Raw genomic sequence first — 18,749 nt, 5'->3', positions numbered from 1 at the left:
CTGAAATGAGGCCAGTCCTAGGGCACGCCGAGACGAATTTGGTACACAGATGTGACTATTCGTACCGGAGCGTGATAGGTGAGATGAAATGATACCCATGACAAAGACAAGAATCAGAGGATGAGCCCATGAATGAAACAAATGAATCCTGTCTTTGGAGCATGTACAGAAATGAGGCGTGACAGCTGGGCACACCGGAACAAATCGGTGCATCAATAAATGCAACAGGATTCGAATCGGAGCGTGATAAGTGACAGAAATGATATGCCATGACAGAGACAAGAATCAACAACTGGACTGATGGTTACAACAAAGAATCCGTCTCTGGAGCATGTACTGAAATGAGGCGTAACAGCTGGGCACACCGGAACGAATCGGTGCATCAATGAATGCGACGGGATTCGAATCGGAGCGTAATAGGTGACCGAAATGGTATGCCATGACAAAGACTAGAATCAGGGACTGTGCCTGAACCTGCGAGTGACTCAGTCTCTGGAGCATGTACAGAAATGAGGCCGAAACTGGGGCACTTCGAAGCGAATCGGTGCATCGGGGATGCGACAGGATTCGCACCGGAGCGCGGTAAGTGACAGAAATGATGAAATGATTAGAAATGATTGAAATGACTGAAATGATTCGATCTGACATAAGAGAGATTGAAATGATACGAAATGACATGAAATGATTGCAATAATTCGAACGGAATTAAATGATTGAAATGATTTCGAATATATGAATCGTATTGCAACGGCCGGACCAATTTACTGTTTGAAACGACATGGCATTTGAAATGGTCCGGACTGCTTGAATTTAACGTAACGAGCAGTCGGCTGTGGTATTGAAGTGATTCGAACGATTCGAATATTTTCAAGAAATGATCGGGGAATCGTTTCGGCTCGAACCGAAGTGCCTGACGTGGCACGACCGACATGTCTCGAAACGAAATAACGACTTTCCTTCGAAAGGAAAGGAGTAGTGACATGAGGTAACGAGTACGAGTGACACGGTTTAAAAACGTTTGTGAAATGAAAAGTGAGAGGTTCGTGAGTTCGGGCTATCGTGTTTAAGTGACATTGTAACACATGAAATAAAATGGGTGCCGAAGCCCTACCTGCGACAGCCAGCCCAGACGCGTTGAACGACAATGGCAATTTCTTTGAGTATTGCAACACTCGGACGGAAAACACACGAACGCCAACGCCGACAAGAAGACTGACAACACGGACACGATCGGGACAAACACGGGAACTCATGAACACAACTCGCTACGTTTGGTCTCGAACAGTCGGCCCTTGATCTCTGACGTATCAGATATCGCGCACCGGAACCGACGAGGAAGGTAGGCGAACGGGCTAGTTATATACCCCACCGGGCTCCTCCCATAATTCCAGGCCACCATACTGGCCTTTCTATATATATATATATATATATATATATATATACACACAAACACACACACACACACATACACTGAGCAAAAGTAAAAACACAACACTTTTGTGTTTGCCCCGATTTATCATGAACTGAACTGAAAGATCTACAACTTTTTCTATGTACACAAAAGGCCTATTTCTCTCAAATATTTTTCACAAATCTGTCTAAATCTGTGTTAGTGAGCACCCCTTTGCCAAAATAATCCATCTACTTCAGAGATGTGGCATATCCAGATGCTGATTAGACAGCATGATTATTGTACAGGTGGGCCTTAGGCTGGCCACAATAAAATGCCACTCTAAAATGTGCAGTTTTACTGTTTTGGGGGGGGGGGTCCAAAAATCAGTCAGTATCCGGTTTGACCGCCATTTTCCTCACGCAGTGCAGTACATCTCCTTCGCATGGAGTTGATCAGGTTGTTGATTGTGGCCTGTGGAATGTTGGTCCATTCCACTTCAATGGCTGTGCAAAGTTGCTGCATATTAATTTGGCAGGAACTGGAACACGCTGACGTATACGCTGATCCAGAGCATCCCAAACATTCTCAGTGGGTGACATGGGGCCATGCATTATCATGCTGCAACATGAGGTGATGTCGTGGATGAATGGCACAACAATGGGCCTCAAGATCTCGTCACGGTATCGTCACAGTATCTCTGTGCATTCAAAATGCCATCAATAAAATGTACCTGTGTTTGTTGACCATAGCATACGCCTGCCCATACCATAACCCCACTGCCACAATGGGCCACTTGATCCACAACATTTACATCAGCAAACCGCTCACCCACACAACGCCATACACGCTGTCTACCATCTGCCCAGTATAGTGAAAACCGGGATTAATCTGTGAAGAGAACACCTTTCCAAAGTGCCAAGCGCCATCGAATGTGAGCATTTGCCCACTCAAGACAGTTAAGCCGCATACACACGGGCGGACTGTCTGGCCAACTTAGTCCGTCAGACAATCCGACAGACAGTCCGTCATACTTTCGAATGAACGGACTTGCCCACACACGGCACTTTTTGAGCGGACTAATACAGCGGACTAAGTCCACCATACTATCCGCCCTACTTTTGAAATGAACGGACTCGCCCACACACGCGGAGGAAAGTCCGCTCATTTCGAGCGCGTATCCAGGTAGGCGGGGCCTGCGACGGAGACGTCGCTGACCCCGCCGCCTGGTATGGACTTAAAGGGGAACCCCAACGCCGAAAAAAATCGGTGTGGGGGTCCCCCCCAAGTCCACAACAGACCCTTGTCCGAGCACGCTACCCGGCCGGCCAGGAAAGGGGGGCGAGCGAGCCACCGCCTGTAAAAGAGCTATAAGAAGGCGCGGTGGCCCGGCAGAAGAACCGAAGAGGGGGACAAGACCCCCGAAGTCGGGAGAAGAGGCCGGCGGCGAGGAAGAAAGCCGGACTCCTCCGCTAGCAAAAGAGCTACAAGAAGATAGCGGAGGAGTCCGGCGAGAAGACCCCCGAAGACGGAAGACCCCCCGGAGCTGTGCAATAAAATATTTTAACCCTGTGTTGTGTTTTTTTTGTACTTTTTTTCACAGGTGAATGGCTAGGGGTACATTGTACCCCATACTCATTCACATAGGGTGGGGGGCCGGTATCCGGGGGCCCCCTTATTAAAGGGGGCTCCCGGATTCCGATAAGCCCCCCGCCCGCAGACCCCGACAACCAACGGCCAGGGTTGTCGGGAAGAGGCCCTTGTCCTCATCAACATGGGGACAAGGTGCTTTGGGGTGGGGGGGCCGCGCGGCCCCCCCTTCCCCAAGGCACCCCCCATGTTGAGGGCAAACGGCCTGGTACGGCTCAGGAGGGGGGGCGCTCGCTCGCCCCCCTTTCCTGGCCGGCCGGGTAGCGTGCTCGGACAAGGGTCTGTTGTGGACTTGGGGGGGACCCCCACACCGATTTTTTTCGGTGTTGGGGTTCCCCTTTAAGTCCATACCAGGCGGCGGGGCCAGCGACATCTCCGTCGCGGGCCCCGCCTACCTGGATACCCGCTCGAAATGAGCGGACTTTTCTCCGGGCGGGAAAAGTCCGCTCATTTCAAAAGTAGGGCGGACTGGCACACACACGGGCGGATTGTCCGCCGAAATGCGAGTCCAGCGGACAGTATTTCCAACATTCCGAAATACTTAGTCCGCCAGACTGTCCGCTGAAAAAGTCCGCTGAAGCCCACACACGAGCGGACTGTCCGCTGAAATGTGTTTCAGCGGACTAAGTTGGACAGACAGTCCCCCCGTGTGTACGCGGCCTTACACTGATGAACTGCAATCAGGTCGAGACCCCGATGAGGACGACGAGCATGCAGATAAGCTTCCCTGAGATGGTTTCTGACAGTTTGTGCTGAAATTCATTGGTTATGCAAACCGATTGTTGCAGTAGCTGTCCAGGTGTCTGGTCTCAGACGATCTTGGAGGTGAAGATGCTGGATGTGGAGGTCTTGGGCTGGTGTGGTTACACGTGATCTGCAGTTGTGAGGCTAGTTGGATGGACTGCCAAATTCTCTGAAACGTCTTTGGAGATGGCTTATGGTAGAGAAATGAACATTCAATTCAAGGGCAACAGCTCTGGTGAACAGGCCTGCAGTCAGCCTGCCAATTGCACGCTCCCTCAAAAACTTGTGACATCTGTGGCATTGTGCTGTGTGATAAAACTGCACATTTTAGAGTGGTCTTTTATTGTGGCCAGCCTAAGGCACACCTGTGCAATAATCATGCTGTCTAATCAGCATCTGGATATGCCACACCTGTGAGGGGGTTGGATTATCTCAGCAAAGGAGAAGTGCTCACTATTACTAACACAGATTTATACAGATTTGTGAACAATATTTGAGAGAAACAGGCCTTTTGTGTGCATAGAAAAAGTCGTAGATCTTTCAGTTCAGCTCATGATAAATAGGGGCAAACACAAAAGTGTTTATAATTTTGCTCAGTATATATATATATATATATATATATATATATATATATATATATATATATATATATACAGGTATTATTGTAGAAACTGTATTGCAGTTGAACACTATAGTTAAGACCCGTTCACACTTTATCTGTTCAGCAACTGAGGAACTCATCACTTTGCTTTTTCCTATCAGTGCTAAATGAACTGTACAATGCAAAAGACCTTGACAAGCTTAGAACACTGCCCCTTCCTCACCCAGACTAAAGCAGCCCGCAGATTATTAAATTTTCTTTCCTTCCACCATGGCTGGAATGCTTTATAAATGTATTACTTGAGATATATATAGATATATATATCTATCTATATATAAACACACAACATATATATATATATATTTTTTACAAATAAACTTTAAATCTACACACATATTGATTTTGCAGGGCATTCTCATAATTGCAAAGAGAAAACAGAGCAGGAATGGGCCCTTTTTCAATCTGTCTCTTTCTAACAAACAGAACAGGGATGGAGAAGGTAAGTCACTCCTCTTGCTCATTAAAGAGGGGAGCCAGCTGAAGAATTTTTCTTTTAAAAGTCAGCAGCTACAAACACTGTAGCTGCTGACTTGTAATAAGCACACTTATCTATCCAGGGTGCCCGCGATGTCAAGCGCCCGAGGCCAACCTGTCCCTCGGCTCTCGGGTCCCGACACCGTCATTCGTACTAAGGGAAACGGGCAGTGGAGCCTTGCGGCTTCACTGCCCGTTTCCTATTGCACATGCGCGAGTCGCGCATCGCTTTGTGAATGGGGTGCGCTGTGTTCTGGGACACACACAGTTCCCAGAACACAGCGTGCCCCATTCCCCAGAAGACAACGCAAGGAGTAGAAGACTGAAGATCACCGTGGAATAGGAAGAGGCAGATTAGGACGATCTGCCTAGCAGCAGCTATTTCTGGTAAGTTAAAAAACTTTTTTTTTCAAATGTTTTTTAAATTATTTAAAGAATTGTTTTAAGGTTTTTTTTTTTTTTTTTTTTTTTTTTTTTTTAGGGTGGCCCTCCACTTTAAGCAGTCTATGTAACTTGAACTTCACTTTTTCGTCTCTGATGTCAGGCTTTTGCAGCAATGTAATTACAGTTAGCTTAGGAAACATATTTAAAACCTAGAGCTCCACCTGCTGGCTAGGAATATCAGAATAGAAAGATATGCAATAGTAAATATTTATTTTGTAAAATAAATTAACACATTTTTAAATGTATTTTAGTAATGTATACCTATAATAAACTGAATCTTTTGAGTTTTAATTGAACAATAAAGCATGATTTTTGATTGGTTGGTACGGTATATTCCTACATTATCATTGCTGTGTAATTTAATCAGTCATTAAGCTGTGAGTGTCTGCCTGTGGCTCGCAGAGCCATGACTTTATTAAATATGTTCACAACAACGTGAATTTTCTATAGAAAATAAGATAAATATTAAATGTATAATTATACAGCTTTTATCCTTGCTTTACTCAATAAGTGCGATGTACCAAGAGGCAACATAATGCATTATTTCAGGCAGCAACTTTGTTAGCCTAGCAAAATACATCACAGATTGAAGTTATACAAAAAATAATCTGGCAAGACGTTTTTAATGTTCATGGCTGTAGTCGTTATGCATAAGTAATGGAATCAAAACAGTCTCATATGAAAAGTTATTTTCTGCTCTTGACTTTGTTTTTTTATTGTCACAAAACTCTTCTATATTTTCTATTTAATTAATTTTGATCAGATCTGATATCCTGCACCATGAGTCCATCTCTTTTTTAAAGCATTTTTTTATTCTCTTGGTGCACTAATTCCACTAATTTAGTGGAAGGGTTAAAGAGTAACTTTTGTTGAGAGAAAAAAAAAACATTCTGCTCTGAGTGATCTATGTACATTGCAAGGATATTAAAAAATAGCTGTTTGTCTGTGTCCATGTGAAAAGTGAATGAAAATAACAGTGACTTTATCATTTTCAATAAGCTGCTGCAATTGCAATGTTCTAATGAGGAAAGTGGCAGGTTCTGAATCCCTTTAGGTGTAATTTAACACATTTTTGTTGCAGAGGATGCCCAAAATATGACTTGTATCTTGGTGCAGTCTTCTGGGAAAATCAGTGACGATATTGGTTCATGTTTATATCAATGACAGAATACATGAAAGGTGGAAGATCCTTAAAATCGATTTGGAGAACTAAACAGTAAGATTCTTCAAGGGTATATTCTCTGGAATGTTGTCTTTGGTATCTGCAAATGGAAGAGGGCCTGTTGTGCTAAGGCTGTAGGAGAAGTTTGAAGGCTTTCTTAAAGTAGGACAGACGGGGAAAGGCTAAGTTAGAAAATAAAGGGGCAGATAGGTCAGGAGGGGTCACTACAGGAGGACACTAAAATAGAATAACGTGAGGACTATAGCAGGTGACAAGAAGAACCCTATCTGATAGACAAACATTGGTGAATAGAGTCAAAATATTTACAGCAAACTTTATAGGGTAAATCTAAATGTAAAATTACATGGTGGATTAAAATATCTATTTGAATGCCAGATGTTTGGCCAGCAACATTTTAAAGCTGTATGCATGAAGAACAATATAATTTGGTTAAAACTAGAAAGGTGAATTGAGCGACTCTAGAATATCCAGCACCTCATCCCTGCTATCGAGAGTTGAAAATTTCAAAAAGGATGGGATTATGGCGGTGCTCAAAAGAGAAATTGTACATATATAATAAAATGTAAGTATTTATTAATATATAAAATCTCAACATAGAGATAAGGTTCAATAAAATAATTGACAGAGCATATACACAATATTCTTTACTGGTCGCTGGTGTCCCACAAAAACAAGGATGGTCAAAGATAAATGTTTTATCCCAACATGTTTCACCAGCATTGGCTTCTTCAGGGGATTATCTAGGACTACTAGTATTTACACAGCTCTGGTAAAAATGCAAAAAATTTTCAGCAATTATCAGATATGAAAGAAGACAAAGATGAACAACACAACCCCCCCCCCAAAAAACAAACAAACAGAGAAAATACATATATAGCATCCGTTATGGCTCCAAGAGTATATACCCACCTCCACCAAACCAAACTGAGTAAGCACCAAATGGGAAACCAGGTTAGCCCAAACAAAGGTCAATAGGGGAGGCCGTGCACAGCCACGGGGGGTATACAAGGACCAGGCTACAAAAAAAAGGGACGGAAAGGCTGGGCCTATCCTTTTCCCTTTTTCCCCTTCTGGACCGACGGGATACATTTGGGATCTCATGTTGGCCCCTACTTATTCCCAATGGTTTACACCTTGACCGGTTTTGCCCTTGGCCATGCCTAGCCTATCCTAGGGATCCGCTGGCGCGAGCGTTATTGGTGGACGTTCTTGTCCATCTCCTTGTAGATGACATTGTTCATGCCATTCTCTATGGATGATGCTGTACGCATCACATGATCCATCTGTCACGCACAACCGCCTGGAGCCCTGGGTTGGTTATTTCATCTGTCACTTGATTTTTGATATCCTGATTTTTAGTGGCTGCCAATACAGCCCCGCTTTAAATAATTAATCTGGATATTAACATATTCCTGATAACCCTGATAATTCCTGATAACATAACACCTAATCTGGATATTGATATATACAGTATTTTTTAGTTTGAAGAATAAAATATGAAGCTTAAACAAGATTGAGCTGTCCGCATCTGGATTTATTTCCTGTACCTTCTGTCTCTTTGTAATGTCTATTCAAGGCAACTTAACAAGACAGTGATTTCATCACTACAACACCTTTTAGGAGCCCCGTATTAATCTCTTTATATATCTGAGCATAGTAAGTACAAGTTGAGGCCCTTTAGCCCTTCTTATTGGACAATGATTCATGCCCAATAAACAAGATTAAAATTCCTTTCCTTCCCTTTTTTTTGTGCACGGCCTTCCCCACCATCCCTTGTTTGGGCTGGCCTGGTTTTCCCATTTAGTGCCTACTCGGTTTGGTTTGGTGGAGATGGGTATATACTTTTGGAGCCATGACGGATGCTATATATGTGTTTCCTCTGTTTTTTTTTTTTTTTTGTGTTGTTTATCTTCTTTCATATATAATAATTGATGAAAAATTTCTGGATTTTTACCAGAGCTGTGTGAATACTGGTGGTCCGAAATAATCCCCTGAAGAAGCCAATGCTGGTGAAACATGTTGGGATATAACATCTATCTTTGACCATCCTTATTTTTGTGGGACCAGCGACCAGTAAAAAATATTGTGTATATGCTCTGTCAATTATTTTATTAAATCTTATCTCTATGTTGAGAGTTTATGTATTAATAAGACTTACATTTTATTATATATGTACAATTTATTTTTTAAACACTGCCATAATCCCTTTTTGACATTTTCAATATAATTTGGTTGGTTTTGAATAATCCGGTTTGATTCTTCAAATGACTAGGCTGCTTTTATTTTCTGTCTGTGCTCTCTTGTGGAAAGATATATAGAAAAGGTGGTGGTGTCTGTCTTTGTGTGAGAAGTGATATCAAAGACAGCTTGAAGATGATCTTGTCCATGGAGAGTGTGTTGTGATAGTGCTGAGCCACCATAGGTGGAATTACACATGGGTGTGAATGCCAAGTTAAATATTTGAATATGGTATAATTCCCCCCCCCCCCCCCCCCCCCACAATTAATGATGTGTGCTTACAGGCAGCCCTTTTAGGATGCAGCGGCTGTATGGACACAACCACTTGTTCTAATTGGACAGGCATGCAGATTCACACTGTATTTGGGGCTACTAACCTACACTTGTCAAATTAGCAGTTGTGTCTGCGCAGTACTAACAGACCTGAATAGGCTGCCTGCATGCAGGACCTGTTGGCTAGGAGCACAATAAAAAAAAAACATTCAGGGTATACAGGCTTTAACAACTGTGTGAATGAAACCTTATAAACCTATTACCTGATAAATGTATGAGGCATATATAGAAGCCCCAACTAGAAAAGACGCTCTATTGGACCTGTTGATCACAAACATTACAAATGTTCAAATAAATGTAATTCTGGGTAGCATTGACCATAAAATGCATAATTGTATTTAATTTGCAAAGAAAATAAAGGAGAGCCCAAAAATGAAGATTGGGAGGAAATACTGTCAACAAGCGACACAAAACAGAAAGACGAGTATTTAAATGACTGGAAAGTTACAAAAATACAAAAGAGTGTGAAAAAGGAAATTAGGAAGGCAAAAATTTTAAAAGCGAAATTCACCTTTTGTAAACATGGCTGTATGAGCAGAGCCCTGTATAACCGCTCTCTTTATAAAATGTGACAGCCAGTGCTAGAAGAGACTGCCCTGCAAGCTGTCACAGTGTGGGATTGGAGGGTGAACGTGTGGGCAGAGCCAGTGGATTGGTACCCAAGTTGCAGTAAAGGCACACAGAGACCAAGGAAAATGGCACTGTTATTATTTGGTTAATTAGAAGTAACAAATAACATGTAGAGGGCAGTGGCAAAGTGCTTACTTAACATACCCAAAACATCAGAGTCTTGATAACACAGGCAACTTGGGTACAATAGTTCTCAGCAACGTTGGCGGTACATTAACATAGTCCCAGCACTTGAGGTGTCACTTTAATAATGTTTACATTAGCGAAGCAGTGTCTGAGTAAAGATGGTGGCTGAAAGGCAGAGCAGTGGTGCAGATGCACTTAGCAGATCGATTAAAAGGTATCTGTCCCAGCTCTAGAGTCCTCAGATAGAAGAGCCAGTTGCAGTATCCCTGTTCTGTCCCTCCTCAACAGGAAACTCTCTCTAACGCTAAATACCCTGCCCTAACCAGCGGGAATCCTGTCCAAACTCTATCCATTTCCCAAATCCCCCAACTGCAGAGGGGCAGTGCTATTTATGCCGCGTACACACGATCAAACAAGCGGGTGGAAAAGTCCGGCAAACTCAAGTCCGCCAGACAATCCCCCCGTGTGTAGCCTCCGGCATATTTTTTGACCCGAAAGTACGGCGGACTTAGAAAGAAGTTTTGCACTCCAATCTTCCCGCTGGACTCGCATTTCGGCGGACATTCCGGCAGTGTGTATGCCGTACTCTTGAAATGAGCGGACTTTTCCCGCCCGGAGAAAAGTCCGCTCATTTTGAGCGGGTCTGCAGGTAGGCGGGGCCCGCGAAGGAGACGCCGCTGGCCCCGCCACCTGGTATGGACTTAAAGGGGAACCCCAACGCCGAAAAAAATCGGTGTGGGGGTCCCCCCAAAGTCCACAACAGACCCTTGTCGAGCACGCTACCCAGCCGGCCAGGAAAGGAGGGGCGAACGAACGTACCAGGCCGTACCAGGCCGCGTGCCCTCAACATGGGGGGTGCCTTGGGGAAGGGGGGCCGCACCCCAAAGCACCTTGTCCCCATGTTGATGAGGACAAGGGCCTCTTCCCGACAACCCTGGCCGTTGGTTGTCGGGGTCTGCGGGCGGGGGGCTTATCGGAATCCGGGAGCCCCCTTTAATAAGGGGGCCCCCCACCCTATGTGAATGAGTATGGGGTACAATGTACCCTTACCCATTCACCTGTAAAATAAAAGTACAAAAAAAACACAACACACGAGATAAAATACTTTATTGCACAGCTCCGGGGGTCTTCTCGCCGGACTCCTCCGCTATCTTCTTGTAGCTCTTTTACTAGCGGAGGAGCCCGGCTTTCTTCCTCGCTGCCGGCCTCTTCTTCCGACTTCGGGGGTCTTGTCCCCCTCTTCGGTTCTTCTGCCGGGCCACCGCGCCTTCTTATAGCTCTTTTACAGGCGGTGGCCCGGTCTTCTGTCGCCGCCGCCGCCTTCCGTTCTTCTATTCTTCTTCTCTTCTTCTTCTTCAGATGTTGCGTCGCCGAGTCCTCCGCTCACAATGACAGGGAACGGGCACGCGGCGACTTATATAGGGACAAGGGGCGGGTCTTCGGTGGATGTCACATGGGTTCATGTCACATGGTGACCCCGCCCCCTTACGATGTCACAGTCCCGGAGGATGCTGGGACTGTCGCCATGTGACACCAACCCATGTGACATGAACCCATGTGACATCCACCGAAGACCCCGCCCCTTGTCCCTATATAAGTCACCGCGTGCCCATTCCCTGTCATTGTGAGCGGAGGACTCGGCGAGGCAACATCTGAAGAAGAAGAAGAGAAGAACAGAAGAACGGAAGGCGGCGGCGGCGGCAGAAGAACCGAAGAGGGGGACAAGACCCCCGAAGTCGGAAGAAGAGGCCGGCGGCGAGGAAGAAAGCCGGACTCCTCTGCTAGCAAAAGAGCTACAAGAAGATAGCGGAGGAGTCCGGCGAGAAGACCCCCAAAGACGGAAGACCCCCGGAGCTGTGCAATAAAGTATTTTATCTTGTGTGTTGTGTTTTTTTTGTACTTTTATTTTACAGGTGAATGGGTAGGGGTACATTGTACCCCATACTCATTCACATAGGGTGGGGGGCCGGTATCCGGGGGCCCCCTTATTAAAGGGGGCTCCTGGATTCCGATAAGCCCCCCGCCTGCAGACCCCGACAACCAACGGCCAGGGTTGTCGGGAAGAGGCCCTTGTCCTCATCAACATGGGGACAAGGTGCTTTGGGGTGCAGCCCCCCCTTCCCCAAGCCACCCCCCATGTTGAGGGCACGCGGCCTGGTACAGCTCAGGAGGGGGGGTGCTCGCTTGCCCCCCTTTCCTGGCCGGACAAGGGTCTGTTGTGGACTTGGGGGGGACCCCCACACCGATTTTTTTCGGCGTTGGGGTTCCCCTTTAAGTCCATACCAGGCGGCGGGGCCAGCGACGTCTCCTTCGCGGGCCCCGCCTACATGGAGACGCGTTCGAAATGAGCGGACTTTCCTCTGCGTGTGTGGGCGAGTCCGTTCATTTCAAAAGTAGGGCGGATAGTACGGCGGACTTAGTACGCCGTATTAGTCCCCTCAAAAAGTGCCGTGTGTGGGCAAGTAGCCCGTTCGGAAAGTCCGACGGACAGTCTGGCGGGAAGTCCGCCAGACTAAGTACGTCGGACAGACGGCTACGTGTGTACGCGGCTTTATAAGCATTGCCCTCACTAAAGATGGCTGCAGTGATCATAAAGTGTTGCAGCATTCATTCAGACAGCAGCTTCCTTGATGACACTTACGGGGGTTTCAGGAGAACAAAGCTCCTCTCATCCTCCTTCCCCTCTGTACAGTTGCCAGCAAAACAGCACCACCTACAGAGGGGAGGATAAAATGCAAATGCATACAAGTGGGTTGCTGCATGTTACACCCTACATATGGGTGTAACATGTAACATGTTACTAAAAATTTAACTAAAGGTGAACTCATCCTTTAAAAAAATGACAGAATGCTAGAGTGAGTATTAAGACAAATCCCCAAATAGGTTTAAACCAGTCAGCCCTCGCACCTGATTACTTCTTACAGGCAAGAACAAGTTTCAGCTATGTGAGTATAAATCTGTATGATTCATCATTGCATAGGATACCAAAGTAATACATACTGTATATTGTTTTTTTCCGATACAGACAGGACTGTGTCAGTATTATTTTGCAATATGTGTCTAGCTTTCTAGACACAGGCAATTTATAGGCAAAAACAATAACAATACAAGTCTCTTTCCAGAGCCATGAAAATATACAATTGTCTTTTACATGAGATGATTAAAGCTAGCTCAATAAATTCCTTTAAAAAGGCAGTATTTGTATCTAAATGAAAGTATTTGTATCTAGTACTTGTATCTAAATGAAAATAAAAAGTATAAATGACTATTAATATTTATAAGAATATAAAGAATTCAGTGAGTATCGGTGCCTTTGGAGACCAGGAAGGATTTATTTCCCAGTGAAGAAAATCTGACCATCCTTTCTAAATCTTATTTGCCGTCTTCTGGATCGTCTGCAATTTTTGACTTTGGTTCACAATGCTCTGACATGAAAGGCGTGCCACTTCCGATGTGACTTTGCCCTGCAACTTCAGTCCCACTTTGATCCGACTTTTTACACTCTATGACAGTGAAGTTGAATCAATGTCAGACCAAAGTAGTGCAGGAAGCTTTTCTAAAGTCGGAGCGACTTGTGTCAGATCAGTCAAGACGGCTCTCATAGGGAAACCTTTAATTGGACATGTCATGCGACTTTTGCTCTCACTAAACGGATCCCATGTTGCACCAGTGTGAACCCGGCCTCTTGGAATTATTGTGTTTGTACTCAATGGGCATGTGTCTTATTAAAACACATACATAACTATGTAACTAATAATTAATCATTGTTTACTATGAAGTCAATAAATGAAGGTGAATATCATTTTGTTTGTCAGTTTACCTAATTTTTTCATGTTCTGCTCCACTTCTGAAATTTTATTATTGTAACCCACGTGTGACTTTTCCATGTCATTTGAAACGCCATCCATTCTTTCTACAACTAAAAAGAAGAAAAAAGCACTTTGGTAAATTGTTGTTTTCATCACTGGTGTAATACTGTGTTAGCAAGGCCTAGCACACCTAGGATCTTTCTTGTAAAAAAACAATCTGAAGAGAATAACGGACAACACATTTTTAAAGTGGAAGTAAACTCCCCTATCGTTTTCAGCCAAGGAAGCTGCCATCTTTGCCTCTGTTTAAACTTCAACTGCTATGGTGCTGCACATGTGATTTGTTATGACACCGGCCTTTGGATGTTTGATAGTTTGGCTGAGAGCACAGCCAATGTGCAGTTAGCATTCCCGGCATGCCGGAAAATCTGATCGTGTGCACGGGGCATATGTTTGATTTGCTGAAAGACATTTATAGCTGTTATTTTTCATCTTCTTTTTTCATTCAACTTTTTCCTTGATTTGTGTAAACATATTAATGTTTAAATGAAACGTTTGGAAGTTCACAGCATGTGCAGAGTAGGGCTGGGGGAAAAAATCGATCTGAATCTTAAATCGAGTTGAGAGGTCAAATCGATTCAAATTTTCAGCAAATCGATTTTTTTTTTCACCAGGACCGGCGTTGACACGCGCCGATCCTCAGGAGCTGCAGGCAGCACTTTTTAGGAGAGGCCATGGCTTTGGCCTAGTCTGCGAGGCCGGACGCCGCGGCACAGCGATGGTCCCGAGGAGCTGCGCACAGGAGCTTTTAGGCGAGGCCGCGGCTTCGGCCTAGCCCGCGAGGCCGCACCCGCAGACTAGGCCGAAGCCATGGCCTCGTCTAAAAACTCCTGCCTGCAGCTCCTTAGGACCTGCGCGGTGTCCATCAAAAAAAAAAAAACACGGTTCGAATCGCAGATTTTATTTTGAGAAAATAGCCCAGCTCTAGTGCAGATACATGCATTTTGTTCTAATGTAGGTCCCTGCAAAGATACACAACAAATTGTTTTCTATGTGCCCTGTTCACACCACAATGTTGGTGTCATGTGAGTTTTTCCTGCACAGAAACATGCACACAGCACATGATACATATTTCTGTACAAACAATATGCCCTTGACAATAGTGTTATGGTGTAAACAGGGTACAAAGAAAACAATTACAGAGACATTTACAGAAAAACGCAAATCTCTGCACGTGGTGTGAACAAGGCAGATTATTGCTTTGTAATTTTTCTTACAACATTTTACCAACATTATCAATCTCCTGAGATTTTCTATACTCCTTAGGTTCATTTTATCTAACTGTCACATAGTTATAATTTACTATGAAATTCTTTGTGATAAAAGCACATACCTTTATATCCTAGTATGGATACGGTGATGGTGAGTAAGGCACACAGAATATACAGCACAATGATCGAAAATTTCAGTGCCCAGTTATTTTTACACTTTGTACACTGGTTGCCTTCTTGTATACCTGTAAAATAAAAGTATACTTATAATAATCTGAAAATAAGATAGTTACAGCCCCTAATATTAAAAAGCTAATATAAGATCAATGGTTCTTCTCTAATGGGAATACCAGTGATCTAATGCTACCTGTATTTCATTCAAAGTGAAAGTGCAGTCAAAAATGATTTTTTTTTGATTAATTATATGTAAAATATCTTTATCTTTGACATTATTTATTTTCTGTATAGCTGATTGTGTTGTTTAGAAAGTCTAATCAAAGCCAGACAATCAGCTTCTTCCTGTTCTTCATGGACAACCTTACTTCCTTATTTCTGAATTCTGCATGGGGGCCTCTCACTTCCTCAAAACATTGTCCTTCTCTTCTACACGCCCCACCCCCATCCCCCCTCTCCTTTTTAGACAGACATGCTCATTCACACCATACGTGCATGAAAACTGATGGTAAAATGGCTCAAATTTCACTTGCAGAGACATTCGTTTCACATCAGTTTACATCAGTTTTCATGTGTGTTTCAGTGAGTTTTTATGCACGTTGACATCAGTTTTCATGCGTGTCAGTTATATATTCACACCAATGTTGTGGTCATGTCAGTTTTTTCCCCGTGCAGAAAACAGCATACACGTTGCAGATTCCTGCACAGAAAAAATCCACACATGATACCAGTGTTGTGGTGTGAACAGGGCACATAGAGAACAATTTTTTTTTTATAAGGTAACAAATAGTGTAGCGCTAAATAAGTGAAAAAGTGTCGGTAATAAAGCTGACACTATACCGCACATAAATGATAAAATGTGCAATTACGTGAAAAAATTCAAGTATTAATTCACTAAAAATACAACATAAATGTAAAAGTGTGTCGATACTGAAAGGTATCGATAACTAAAAAGTGAGTCCCAGTGAGATAGTCCACATATATTGAATAGTAAACAAATGTTGTTGTTAATCTTCCCAACGAGGAGATCAGGCAATCTATGAATCAGATAAAACCAGAAATAACGGCTTGTCTGGAGTGGCTTCAAAAAATGGTTAAATACTCTTACCAGAGAGGATGGACTCGTCTGTCATACGACGGTTGAGTCAACAGCGCTTGAGGTCCAGAAAAGGAACCAATGGTAAGTTGGTAGTAGTCCAAGCAGGTGGCTCAGCTGTCTCCAGATTGGGAGGACTTCCAGTATTGAAAGGCTGTGGTATACGTCTCTCAGGGCAACAGGATCCGATTGATCGCATTGGGGTGCCAACCCCAAATGTAGAGGATAGTCAGCAAGTAGGGAAAGAAGGGAAAAAAATCTCCAAATGGTGCAGATCAGATGGTAAGCATTGGGTTTATTTATTTTTTTTAAAAAAGGTCATAAAAGCTATATGCATTTGGCACCCCACATTGCTTTTTTATGTTTTAAATATATTTTTTTGTGATCACATGTCATAATTTTGTTATAGCTTTTTTGACCTTTTTTAAAAAAAAATAAACCCAATGGTTACCATCTGATCTGCACCATTTGGAGCTTTTTTCCCTTCTTTCCCTACTTGCTGACTATCCTCTACATTTGGGGTTGGCACCCCAATGCGATCAATCGGATCCTGTTGCCCTGAGAGACGTATACCACAGCCTTTCAATACTGGAAGTCCTCCCAATCTGGAGACAGCTGAGCCACCTGCTTGGACTACTACCAACTTACCATTGGTTCCTTTTCTGGACCTCAAGCGCTGTTGACTCAACCGTCGTATGACAGACGAGTCCATCCTCTCTGGTAAGAGTATTTAACCATTTTTTGAAGCCACTCCAGACAAGCCGTTATTTATGGTTTTATCTGATTCATAGATTTCCTGATCTCGTTGGGAAGATTAACAACAACATTTGTTTACTATTCAATATATGGGGACTATCTCACTGGGACTCACTTTTTAGTTATCGATACCTTTCAGTATCGACACACTTTTACATTTATGTTGTATTTTTAGTGAATTAATACTTGGATTTTTTCACGTAATTGCACATTTTATCATTTATGTGCGGTATAGTGTCAGCTTTATTACTGACACTTTTTCACTTATTTAGCGCTACACTATTTGTTACCTTATATTCACTGAACTTTATTTGTTTGAGTGTTAGCTGCTGACCCTCATTTATCTCTAGCTTTTTTCTATCACAGCGCAGTGTTTTCCCTTTTAAATTTTTTTTTTTTTGTTGAGCCTTTGCAGAATGCATGCAAAAAAAAAAACTGGTGTCTCTGCACCATGGTGTGAACGAGGCCTAAAAGTGATGAGTAGAATTGAACACATAGTTGATGTGTAATCAAGATAGACCAACATTTTTAAAGTTTAACTAAAGGCAATCAACTTAATGCGATATTAAATTCATGTTGTTTTTTTTTCTTTTTAAATAACAAACATGTGTTAAAATATGTATATGTATAAACTTACCTGCTCTGTGCAGTGGTTTTGCACAGAGCGGCCTAGATCCTCCTATTTTTGTGTCCCATGCTCCTGGTTCCTTCCTCCTGCCGGGTGCCCCCACAGCAAGCAGCTTGCTGTGGGGGCACCTGAGCAGGCCTGCTCCCGAGCCATGGCTCTGTGTGTCCATCCATACATGGAGCCATGGCTTGGCTCCGCCTCCTCTGTCTCCTGATTGGCTCACTGGCTGTGATTGACAGCAGCCCAAAGCCAATCAGGAGCACAAGTTCCCAGAGAACCAAGGCTCTCATGGACATCGCTGGATCAAGAGAGGGGCTCAGATAAGTGTTAGGGGGACTGCTGCACACAGAAGGTTTTATATATGTTTTATATATGTTTTAAATATGTTTTATGTATGTTTTATATAGGTTTTATATATGTATATATTTTATATGTAATACTGACATATAATCACACACATAGGTTGGATTTGATGGACTTTTTTTTCAACCTCACCTACTATGCAACTATGTAACTATGTAACTATATCTTTATGCATGGAATGAATTTGGGTAAAAAACCTTGTTTATCCAGTTCTGTGATCCAGGTAACAGCTCAAGACAGGATGGCCAGGTTGGTGACCTCACTTCTCTTTACTAAAGTTATGCAACAACACTAGACCACTGATGGTGAACCTTGGCACCCCAGATGTTTTGGAACTCCATTTCCCATGATGCTCATACACTCTGCAGTGTAGTTGAGCATCATGGGAAATGTAGTTCCAAAACATCTGGGGTGCCAAGGTCCGCCATCACTGCACTAGACCATTCCAAACCTGCCAGTTAGACAATGAAATAGTATGCTATCCAGGGCTGGACTTACCATTGGGCTTGACTGGGCTCAAGCCCATGGGCCCCGCCCAATAGGGGGCCCCACGGGCCCCGCCGAGATACATAGCTGAGTGTGCTCGACTCCCCTCACAGTCACGCCCAGTACCGCCCTATGATGGTCATAACACAGGGACTGGGCATGACTGTGAGCTGAGCCGACTACACTCGGCTACTCTCGGGACTGTGAGAGGACCGGAGAGCCGCCAAGAGGACCCAAGAGCTGGCGAGAGCCACCGAGAGTACCCGAGAGCCACCGAGATACACAGGACTCTG

General features: G+C 43.8%; 1 protein-coding gene across 1 annotated transcript in view; it reads right to left on the bottom strand.

Moving 5' to 3' along the window:
* COLEC12 (collectin subfamily member 12) overlaps window positions 1-18,749 on the bottom strand; it is a 220,956-nt gene that overhangs the window by 48,692 nt on the left and 153,515 nt on the right. Inside the window, exons 3-4 of the mRNA XM_077492546.1 lie at window positions 15,076-15,198; window positions 13,694-13,792 (exon numbers count right to left, since the gene is read on the bottom strand). Coding sequence (XP_077348672.1) covers window positions 13,694-13,792; window positions 15,076-15,198 — 222 coding nt within the window. The remainder of the gene's footprint in view (window positions 1-13,693; window positions 13,793-15,075; window positions 15,199-18,749) is intronic.

This window comes from Lithobates pipiens, unplaced genomic scaffold (genome assembly GCF_037356315.1).
Source record: "Lithobates pipiens isolate NorthernLeopardFrog02 unplaced genomic scaffold, aLitPip1_a1.2 Scaffold_19, whole genome shotgun sequence".
Lineage (NCBI taxonomy): Eukaryota > Metazoa > Chordata > Amphibia > Anura > Ranidae > Lithobates > Lithobates pipiens.
The sequence above is the reverse complement of the archived record's forward strand: the minus strand, read 5'-3'. Positions and strand labels throughout refer to the sequence as shown.